Source organism: Gymnoscopelus braueri, assembly GCF_963280865.1.
Source record: "Gymnoscopelus braueri genome assembly, chromosome: 16".
Lineage (NCBI taxonomy): Eukaryota > Metazoa > Chordata > Actinopteri > Myctophiformes > Myctophidae > Gymnoscopelus > Gymnoscopelus braueri.
The window spans coordinates 38,154,316-38,166,153 of record NC_137616.1 but is presented as its reverse complement, the minus strand read 5'-3'; the positions used below and the strand labels follow the sequence as shown (position 1 = coordinate 38,166,153).

The window sequence follows — 11,838 nt, the reverse complement described above, 5'->3', positions numbered from 1 at the left end:
ACGACCTCGGGTGAATGGCCACCGCCACCGCTAATGGCAGACTACCGGCAACAGCATGGGGACACACCGCAAAAACTATGGCCGACGGGCTCTATGCATGGCAGCCATATTGACAAGACATTGAGCCTCCTCTTACTTACAGTACATACCAATGATACTAATTAAGGCTCGGTTCCATTTAGTTTAACAGAGCCTGTCCAGTGAGCCAACATGCACAATAGCAGCACCCTGACTCTGTTTGACCAGAATGGAACACAACCTCAATTAGTATCATTGGTAACACCTGTGAAGGAAGTAAGAAGTGGCCTAATTTCTTGCCAGGCCACAGACTCAACAGTGGCTTTTCAGCTGATTTCAGCTTGGTGTGTCAGGGCTTTTAGGACTCTTAACCACTTACACCCTATACTGTATAGTACTTTGTTGATAAGGGTCCCCCAGGGTTCTCCACTTGGTCCCCTCCTTTCTTCCCTCAACACCTAAATCTCTTCACCAAAAATAGCCCAAAACACCAAAAACGTATCACGTAACAATGATGTAACAAAATTCCTCTTTTATTCTTAAAACATAAACAAAAAAATGTACAATCACAATGCCAATTTCACTCACTGTTGTCAGGTCCTTTGTCCCTTTTTTTTTATTGAACGCACTCGCCCCACAAATGACCTTTTTTCAGATATGAAACGTACCAGCAAAACATCTGAACAGAGCCTCGCCTTGTCATGGTCCGAGACATGTTCTGATCTGACAATGTGTTCATGAGAGAGGAAGCGCTAACAATAGACATAACAAGTAAAGAAGTTTACATACAGGAGTGCGGGGTAAAGTATGGTTTCCTGGATATCATACACGGCAGTGCCGTTTATTAATACAAGGTCAGCATCTTTGACGACAGTTTGTAAGCGACATTTACCCGAGGGGAGAAAACAAGCATCGACCTCTCGTTTTGTGGAAAGGAAAAAAAAAACACAAACCAACAGAACACAAACAAAGCAGATGAGGACAGAATGAGATGTCAGTGCTGCGTGGAAGTGTAAACAGTCTAAAATACCGTTGTCCTCATGTCTCAAACTCTGGGGGAAAAAAAGGTGGGATAAATTCCAACAGATGGGTATGTTTTCAATGGAGATGCTGAACAAATGTGTGATTGGTAAAAGGAAAAAAAAGAAAAGAACAATGAAACAAAATAAAATAAAATAAAATGCTACAATCTAAGAGGCTGGTGGTTTGTTTTCTAGTGTTACAGGATAATAGAAGGATTGCGTCTCCTTTCGGGCTGAAAGAGGAAATGTAGTGTGACATGTTCAATTCCATTAAATGGGCTCAAGACATCCTCTGCAGAGATTGAGAGATTGGCAGAGAGAGGCTATGCATGCAGACCTTCCATGAAAGGATTGAAGTTGAGCCACGGACCGCTATTTTTCTCAGATAAAAAAAAAGAACTGAAAAATATTGTTTTTCAAATAAATACCAACTGCCTTATGAGATAAAATTCAACTCCAATGGCCTGTTTAGCCAAATGTTATATTGTGTGAGTGTGGTTCCTGTGTGTAGGCTTTGCATGCGTGCATGCGTGTGACTGCAGTGGCGTTACAACTGCACTGAAGACGAAAACCGTTTGCCCTGTCGGCAGTCAGCTGCAAGTGCTGCTTGAATTTAAACATGGAATAAGTGCTTAATGAAAACAAACATACACAACTCTCCTATATTTGTTGTTTACCAGTCCTTTCTTCGTTTTTTTCCTTTTCTTTTTGAAATCTCACAAACGTTTAAAAGCAAATTGGAAATATCTGCATTGCATTTGCACACTAGAATAATCCTGAGCTCACACAATACTGGGCATTGAGGGCTGGGAGCAATTCTGTACACCATCACACACACACACACACACACACACACACACACACACACACACACACACACACAAACACAAAAGAAAACAGGAAATGGAAAATAAATTAATTATTTTTCTTCTTTAGAAAACATTATTTGTAAAAAAAAAAAATGCCTGAAGAAACATCACAGCCTCTTTTATAATATTTTACTTTTCTAACTCAAAGAGTTTGAAAGAGGAAATAATAAAATAAATTTGTACTCGTATGTGTCAGACACCGAGACAAACTTTTTGAAAGCCATCTCAAAGCACGTGATGTGTAAACCTACCATATACGTATATGCTTCATTTATACATCGCCGTACGCCCAATATAGCCCATCTACCAGTGGTGGAAAAAGTACAAATATTTTTTACTTAAGTAAAAGTATCAATACTGCAATGTAGAAATACTATGTTAGGTCCGGAATGTAAAATTTACTTGAGTAAAAGTACAAAAGTATTGGTATCAAAATGTAATTACAAGTACCAAAAGTAGAAAGTACTCATTGTCCCATTTCACACGTTTTCAAATGTATAAAATGTACAAAATGCTTTTGAAAATAGCAGATCTACAAGCTCACAATGCGTCACATCGCAACGCATTGTGATTGTAGATCGGCTATTTTCAAATGGCCGAAATGTATATAGGGCTGAAGTGGCTAATATATGTTTTGTAATAATAATCAAAATCTACAAAGTAACCTGCTAAAAGTAAAACCTCAAATAAAGTTTTGATCATAAAAAATAAAACAAATCTACAAAGTAACTAGTAACAAAGTAACTACATGTAATTGTAGTGGATTAAAAAGTACAATATTTGCCTCTGAGATGTAGTGGAGTAGAAGTAAAAGTATTGAAAATTGGAAATACTCCAGTTAAGTAAAAGTATCTAAAAACGTTACTTAAGTACAGTACTTGAGTACATGTACTTAGTTACTTTCCACCACTGCCATCCTACAAGCTTGTAGATGGGCTATTTTCGGGCGTGCGACTCCGTCTGTATGACGAAGTATAAACCAGGCTATATAATAGTCTCTGGGGATCTTTCCCCTACAATCGGACAGAGCATTCAGCTGCATCGCTTATACAGAGAGGACATAGTGCAGATCCAGCAAGCCTGTGGACTTCCAGATCACCCACGGATTATTCCAGTCCTGAGGAATCATGTATCGTAACATGACTGAACATTTAGGTTAGACCCGCTACTTTTTGGAAGTGCGCTTTAAGAACACCGCTGGTCATGGCACCACCATAATCATCTTTGGGCTAAATGTCAATCTGAGTATGAATGTATGATAGTTTATACCGCAAAGCCTCGTATTTGGTCTGAGCACAACAATGAAAATACACACAAACACACACACGCACACACACACACACACACACGCACACACACACATATGTATGTATACAGTATGTGTATATATATATACAGTATATGTATATATATATATATATATATATATATACATACACATACACATACACATACACATACACATACATGTACATATATATATATATATATATATATATATATATATATATATATATATATATATATATATATATATATATATATACACACACATACACATACATATACATGTACATATACAGTATATATACACTGTTATACTATATACATATACATATACATGTACATGTACATGTACATATACATATACAGTATATATACACTGTTATACTATATACATGTATGTACATGTACATGTACATGTACATGTACATGTACATGTACATGTACATGTACATGTACATGTACATGTACATATATAAATTATATAAAGAATTGCATCTGTGGTGCGTACTTTATTATCCTACTTGGATAATTCTTTAACCCCATCGAAGGACTTTTTTGTGGTATGTCTCCAAGAGACACAGTACATGATATTGCTCAACGAATACCAAAAGGGTTTTTAATTTGGAGCCAAATCCATGTCAACGCCTAGCGAATATGTTGGGCGCTTAATGAGCGGAGCAGTTAAGCTGAAAGTTACACCAGAAGAAACAATGTTGCAATACTCTTTGGAAATAGCATTTCAATATTCCACACAATTCAAATCTTTGGGTACAATAAAAAATAAAATAAAAACCCTAAACGTCTCACTCTTTAAATTACCTATCAAATTTTTTAATTTAAACTTAGTCATATAGATGCAGCAAAAATATTCAGATTACACTTCGACTCAAGTTTTCAAATACAATACATAATTTATGGCTTTATAAGTTAAAACTCCTCAGAAAAAGGAAAAGAAAAAAAAACGCCTCAATCCACATTAACGTTTAACCCACAATATACAAGTTAAATTAATTGGTTTTAAAGCAAATTGTATGGTTCATACCACCTACGGTAACGTACGCAATTACACTCATCACTTGCTACTCAGTGCTTAACCTGCATCTTGATATTGTCATGGTACAAAAAAAAACATGCTCTGCAAAAAGCCTTATAGAAATACAAACACTATACAAAAAAAAGAGACAGTCTCTTACAAATGTTCCGAAGCGTCCCTTAGCTGGTGGATTATAATAAAACAGGGGGTAATGTCTCATCCATCATCCACTTGGACCTAGTGAACCAACATTGTCTGGTGTCTCTCTCATTATTGCTGTGAGAATAACTCCCTTTGTAGTGCCTTGGTCAAAACACATTCCAGGAAGACAAGTCCATGCAAGCCTGGCCTTTCTTTTTATCTCAACCTTAATATCCGAGCAGAAAGGGAGAGACGTTTCTTTGCTGATCGTCGCTCAAAACTCCCCCTCTTGGGGGGGGAAAAAAAAAGGTTTTGTGCTTTCAAACCATGACATCAGTTGACTTCTTCGCTTCTCTTGTCAACCCCATAATAATCCCTGCCCCCATGCATCCGCCCCCCCACACCCCCCGGTGCCTCATGCCACACTCTTGTCTCCCTCAGTAGGGCCTCCAGACCGCCTCATCCATGCGCCCCCCGGGGTTGAGCACGGTCGGGGAGTTACTGTGACTCCCGTCGCCTTCCACGCCTCCCTCCGTCTGGCTGGGCAGGTTGGGGTTGACCAGGGAGGTGCCCGTCGAGGCGCTAGTGCAGGGCGGTATCATCCGCGAGGGCGAGCGATCGCCCCCGGGGACCATGGAGAACTGGTAGGAGCCCGAGGAGGCGCCGTAGTAGAGATAGGGCGTGCTGCTGGTCTGGAAGGGCCCGCTCTGGCTCTGAGTGGACCCCGGGTAAGGGGGCGGAAGGTAGGTGTGGTAGTGGGCGCTGCCCAGCGACATGGCGGAGGTGACGGGCGGAGTGTAGGTGAAGGTGGCCGGGTAGTGCATCCGTGGGCTGGAGAAGCGACTCTCTGTCAGGGAGGAGAGGCCTGGAAACTGGCGCTCAAACTGCCCCGGGAACGGACTCAGGTCAGACGAACCTACACACACACACGCAAGAAAGACATTCATCCGTTTAGAACTCCTTAAAGATCAATGGTAGTCCTGTAGATCACTGTTTCCCAAACCCTGGGTCGGGACCCATGTTTGGGTCGTGGACCCATTTGTATGGGCCACAAGTAATATCTTTTTTTTGGTGCAAAATATAAATAAATAAAAACTTGAAGAAATGTAAAAAGAAAACTTTAACTTTTAAGAAGTAGGGAAAATAGCAGATCTACAAGCTGTTGTGAGCTTGTAGATCCGCTATTTTCACTAGTTTGGTTCCCGGGGAGACATCAAATTTCTCTTTTGGGTCTTGAGCTAAAGAATGTGGGAACCACTGCTGTAGATCAAGATCATATGGATACAGACATACTTTATACGGATATAGATTTATAGATACATAGATATAGGTATTATGTAAGCCTCAGTATTCATAAGTATCATGTTTTATTTCTTTGCCGTTGTCAGTCTTGATCGTGTGAGATGATGTGGCTTTGGACTCCGATACAAAAGTTGTTGTACTTTGTCTTGTTCAGTGATTGACTATAACGAGTTAGTCCGCTGGGACACCAAACAGTAGTAAATTGAATTGTATAGCAGCTAGCGAAAGCCAGCCATTTCAAACCCAGTTAAACAATTAGGAAAAGACTTGGGGATAATGCATTTTGTGGGCTCAGCATTCATAAAAGAAGGAAAAGGGATACAAAAAAACGTAATATACTTCGGTTGAGTTTTTCACTTTGACTTTTGAGTTTTGATAAAATTAACAAATACACAGCAGAGGTCCCGAGCATGCTTATGCGTTAATATGTTTACCCTGCTCCATATTTATGTCTCTCTCGGCGTGTGTTGGCGCATGTTTATGTGTATCTGCGTGATTGTTTATGCATGCACTGCGTGTGCATATGAGAACCCGTATGGATATGTGCGTGTATGGCGTGCATGGGCTCTCTCTGTGTGTGTGTGTGTGTGTGTGTGTGTGTGTGTGTGTGTGTGTGTGTGTGTGTGTGTGTGTGTGTGTGTGTGTGTGTGTGTGTGTGTGTGTGTGTGTGTGTGTGTGTAAGTGTGTGTGTCTGTGTGTGTGTGTGTGTGTGTGTGTGTGTGTGTGTGTGTGTGTGTGTGTGTGTGAATACTGTATGCACATAAAAAGCAGTTGGGATGAATCAGAAGCAGCACATGTGGAAACACTTTGGGGAGAAACTGTTTCCATGAGATCCATAATGAGGCAAGGCTGAGCTCTGATGTGGCTCCTCTCCTTGCCTCCCATCGGCTCCACAGTGTGTGTGTGTGTGTGTGCGCGTGTGTGTGTGTGTGTGTGTGTGTGTGTGTGTGTGTGTGTGTGTGTGTGTGTGTGTGTGTGTGTGTGTGTGTACACGCGCGCGTCAGTGTGTCTGCATGTCAGTGCATGTCTATGTGATTGCATGCATGCACGCGTGTGTATATTAGAAAATGGAGAGCGTGAGTAGGACCCTCCATCTCTCTCTCTCTCTCTCTTTCTCCATCACCCCCCCCCCTGTTCCTCTCCTCTGCTTCGTCCCCTAAAAAAAACGTTGAAAAAAAATTAAAAACCGCTAAACTGGCTGTGGCGAGCATCATGCTTCCAGGGGCCCAGAGAGTCTGAAAGAGAATAGGAGGTCTTCACCCCTTCTCTCACTCCCTCACCCCCCCCCCCCCTCCCTCAACTACCCCCCCCCCCCGTCCTCGCTCGCTCTCTCAGTCTCCTTTCAGTGGTTGAGTCCAGCCACTGCGCTCTTATCATAAATCACTAGGCGTCTTCCGTGTCACCATGTCTGCCGCGCGAGGGGGGGTGAGAGGGGTATGTGAGTGTATATTTGGGAGTTTGGTGGGGGAAGAGGGGGGGGGGGTGTGGAGGGACAGTGAATATGCGCGGGCAGAAATTGCGAAGCCGGGCTTTTGTTGCCATGCACGCACGCAGCGTCAGATAGCATATGCTGTCAATTAAGACTCTTTCATTTTTTTATTTATTTTTTACTTCCTCCCTCATGAGTTCCGTTTGATTTCTCCTAGCAGGAATAGTAGGTGATTGTCTGCGACACAACAGAGGAAGCAGTGTGATCTCAGACGCACGCGCCGGCAGGGGAACGTTCAATACACTCCCTGACTCCCGCTTTTAACATTTTGGACCGGTTGCGGTGTATGGGGGTGGAGGACGAGTCTGTGTGTGTGTGTGATGGGGGGGGGGGGGGGGGGGGTTCTGTGATGATGAGCCAGGTTGAGCTTCATTAGCTGTTAAATGAAAGCAGAGCCTCTGTGTCGTATAAATATTTGGACACGTTTTACAAACGCGAAAACTCTCGGGCCCCACTTCCGAATTCAGTGCTCGAATCTACTGATGATTGACTTTCGCGATCGGCTCATTTGTGCTGCTGACAGTAAATTCTTAGTTGCGTGGCAGTGTCACGCACCTGAAAACAGACGATCTACAAGCTCTCAGCACGTACGTCACACTCGTGCCGTGAGCTTGTGGATCGGTTATTTCCAGTGCATATAAAATCACCCTTAACATTCCATGACAAGAGCCTCTTGTTGTTAGGTATGTTTAATTTCAAGTTTGTGTCTCATGTGCATGTGTGTGCGTGTGTGCGTGTGCGTGTGCGTGTGTGTGTGTGTGTGTGTGTGTGTGTGTGGATATGTGTGTGTGTTTGTTTGTGGGTGTGGCTGTATTTGTGTGGATGTGTGTCTCAGTGTACGTGTGTGTGTGTGTGTGTGTGTGTGTGTGTGCGTGTGTGTGTGTGTGTGTGTGTGTGTGTGTGTGTGTGTGTGTGTGTGTGTGTGTGTGTGTGTGTGTGTGTGTGTGTGTGTGTGTGCGCGCGCAGAGCATACTGTACTGTGTAGCACACATACCAGCCCCGTTGCTAGCTTGCCAGTATGTCCTCGATGTGGCGGGATACTGTTACAGGTACTGTAAGCGTCACCTGGCGATGTGTCAACGTGATCTCTTGAGATCTGAGACCCTTAGTCACATCACTTAGGAGGTATTACACACTAGAGGTGTGCGAGTGCGTGTGTGTGTGTGTGTGTGTGTGTGTGTGTGTGTGTGTGTGTGTGTGTGTGTGTGTGTGTGCGTGCGCTCGTGTGTGCATGTGTGTGCGTTTCTTTGAGAACAAAGCCCTGACGCTACCGAGATGAAAGCAGCAGGGGAAAGACCGAGCTAATCAAAGCTGACAGGGCAGCTGGCTGGCTTTCAAACTCCTCTCTGATGCACAGTCACACCACAGCGTCGCTTAATCGCTCACCCTTGCTCGGGGCACACGGAGGAGGAATTAGGGTGTAGTACATTAACACAAAGAAACAGAGAGATAAAGAGAGAGAGAGAGCGAGAGGGGGGGAGAGGGAGGGAGAGAGAAATCACAGGGGAGTTAAAAGAAAAAGTTTCACCTGGCATTGGGTCAAACAGGTGTACGAGGAAGAAAACTTGTCTGGCGGTATTTAATGTAGTCTTTCTTGTTTAGTTTTTTATGTGTTTTTTTCTTTTCTTTAAGGAATACTCATGTTTAGGTGGAAAGGGACAAATTAGAACACAGATGCTGCTGTTATGGCACAGGGACTGGGCTAATGCAATTACCCAGAATGCTTTGGGAGAGTGGCGTATCGCTATAAAGACGCTTTATTTGTCCCTCACGAGCCTGTTATTATCCCCGGGCCTGTTATTACCCATACTCCACTGGGATCAAAGACTTGGAGCGAGGAAAAAAAGGAAACAATCGTGTGTGTGTGTATGTGTGTGTGTGTGTGTGTTTTTTTTCTCTTCCCTTCCACTGTTTAAAAAAAGCCATCCAAACCGCTTTTGGAGAGGGAGTTGAACTGACAACAAGCCTCATTCCTCACGTTCATCTTATGATGAGCTAATAGCAGCTCATTGTGGTAATAGGGTTGTGTTCAGTTTCAGGCTAATAGTAGCATATCATTTTTTCAACTGTGGTGCAGGGGATTTAATAACTCTGATGTCATAATGATGACGTTAGTTCTGCCCAAATATGGAGGGGCGGTGGATCTGAGATTATGAATGAAAACATGTGAAAAGATATTCACAAAAGATACAAAGGGAGACAGACAAACTCTCATCTAGACAGCCAGCCCCTTTGGTACCACGCTGTAAAAACAACCTCCATCTTGTCACAAATAGGTATAGTTTCAGAGCTCTGATTTCCCCAAACTGAGCATGACTGACATCATCACAGCAACAAAAACAGGGCATCCTTCTAGTGGTATCTGGTAAGAGTTGAATTATTATCAACCACAACTAAAATGTTCGCCTATAAATGACATGCAAAAATATGGATTTTCAGCAGAATTATGTGTTTGTATTTTCCATACATTTCCTGTACTTTGCTGCTTAAATTAAATTTTCGTAAATGTCCCGTAAATTGTGAAACTAACGAGTTTATCCTGAGCAGGCTACTAGTGTGAACTGAAGTGCTTACCTGGAAGGCGTCTGGGGACGTCACTGATGGCAGGCAGACCTGTGGCTCGGCTAGAGGACAGAGGGGTGGTGGAGTGGACCGAGGGCGACGTCATGGGGCTCAGGTAGGATGGGTAAGTCTGCTCGTACGACCAGGGAGGAGAGGACTGGGACTGCCGGGGGTCTGGAGGGAAGCATGAAGGGATGGAGGGAGGGAAAGAGAGAGAGAGACACACACCGAAAGACACAGACACACAGAAATGGAGACACAGGAAGACAGACAGAGAGAGAGAGAAAAAAAGAGCAACAGTGTGAGAAATGTAACCGCATGAGCCGTAGCGTCCCTATTCTGGGGCGAACAATCGGCGAAAATAGCAGATCTACAAGTGAGCTTGGTGATCTGCTATTTTCGGTGAAAAGATTTGGTGTAGCAGGATAAAAGAGCAGGCCAAGTATAGAGCTGTGCAGGGACCCCGGCCAACTAACTATATTTGGTTTACATGGTCAAATGGGGCTCTGTTAACGTGTACGATAGCTCTTTGTCACGCTGTGACAAATACAAGGCACGGAATGGCCTCCCGACTGACGATAACGCTAAAGACCACTCGTTCTCCCGGTGTGAGTGTCTCTGTCTCTCTGCGCTGGTGTTTTGAGGTTAAGTATTGGTTGGACCTCTTATGCAATGTCCTCAGTAATGATACACATCTAATGTTTACCTTCCAAGAGAAGTTCTTCCTGTTTGTCTCATAAAACATCACGCTGCAGCTGAGAGCCTCGCTGGCACACAACCAAGGATGTAAACACACACACACACACACACACACACACACACACACACACACACACACACACACACACACACACACACACACACACACACACACACACACACACACACACACACACACACACAGAAATACACTTTATATCTGTGCTCGAACGGAACTTTTACCTTCCGTACAATTGTATGACTGAAGCTGGGCGTGAATACATGAGATACATTTCAATGATGGGGTGCATTTTCAGAATGTACTGATGTTACTTACAGTCACCGGTAAATATGACACTGCACTCAGACGTGTGCCGTTGAAGCCTGACCTCAAAACTTTTACACTCAAGTTGCAGTTACTGTAGCTCGTTCCGCTTGCACGGAATTAATTCCTGTTCCGGGCAAGTAGGACTTGTTCTTAGTTCTAATCTGTCTAACGGTCCCTGAAACTATCCCCTCTCTCTGTGGAGCAAACGCCGGAGAGTGGCTGACAGCGAAATGGGCCCGTGACGAGGTCTGAGCAGCACGGCCGATCGGGTGGCAGACATCCCAAAGTCGTGACAGATGGGGTTACCTTCCCTGATGCAAATGCACCTACAGAGGGACACGCAACCTCTGAACAATCTGACATCTGACTGTTCCGTGGCAGAACCGTTATGTTGCCCCCGTTAGCGTCAACATGTGACTCCTGTTCCAGGTGTGACATTTCACCTGACGTAAACGTCTGCTGGCTCCCCGTGCTGATACGCAGCGGGCCGCACATACAAGTAAGGGGCAATACGGCCGCAGCCATGGCGGATTCCGATTCTGGTCGTTAAAGCCAAGAGAGATGGGTCTCAACTACTTTGGAGTCTGCTTCCAAAAACAAAACAAAGTACGTCAAATCCTGAGTGTTAATTCAACTCGGTGGACCTGTATGACTCCATTGTTACACTCTCAGCGAAATAACTTATCACTTATAGGAAGCCCTATATTCTTTGTTGTGCGAGGAATAGCTAAAATAGCCAATCTACCACCTAACAACACGTCGTGAGCATTGTGAGCTTGTTGCTGGGATATTTCAGCAATTTTTGGAGGGGATACATTATTATTATTATTATTATTTTTTAAACCTTTTAAAAGTTATGAACCCCTATTATGACATGACCAGAATAGGGTTGCTATAGGTTTGAAGTGGTTAAATTAACACTCAGGATTTTGCTGGGTAGAAATGAAGGAATAACATTAACGCAATAAAAAAGCGGCTTAAATCTAGGGAGCTGTGAGCCTCACCGGTTATCTGCGTCTGACCCTGGGGGTTGAAGGAGTTGGGCCCGGAGTTATGGACCGGCCGGGGGCCCTGCGTCGGCACGGCGA

At 43.7% G+C, this 11,838-nt stretch overlaps 1 protein-coding gene and 1 long non-coding RNA gene across 2 annotated transcripts in view; both read right to left on the bottom strand.

The window, feature by feature from the left end:
- Window positions 1-535: 535 nt before the first annotated feature.
- On the bottom strand, window positions 536-3,350 carry LOC308102682. The gene is made up of 2 exons (XR_013934682.1): window positions 1,889-3,350; window positions 536-1,858 (listed from the first exon to the last, which is right to left on the bottom strand). It is a non-coding gene; the product is annotated as an uncharacterized lncRNA (long non-coding RNA).
- A 1,441-nt stretch (window positions 3,351-4,791) lies between these two features.
- The window catches only part of runx2b (RUNX family transcription factor 2b), a 61,248-nt gene continuing 54,201 nt past the window's right edge, over window positions 4,792-11,838 (bottom strand). Inside the window, 3 exon segments of the mRNA XM_080452522.1 lie at window positions 4,792-5,286; window positions 9,736-9,897; window positions 11,755-11,838. The exon segment at window positions 11,755-11,838 is cut by the window's right edge and continues 93 nt beyond it. Coding sequence (XP_080308648.1) covers window positions 4,808-5,286; window positions 9,736-9,897; window positions 11,755-11,838 — 725 coding nt within the window. The 3' untranslated portion in view covers window positions 4,792-4,807.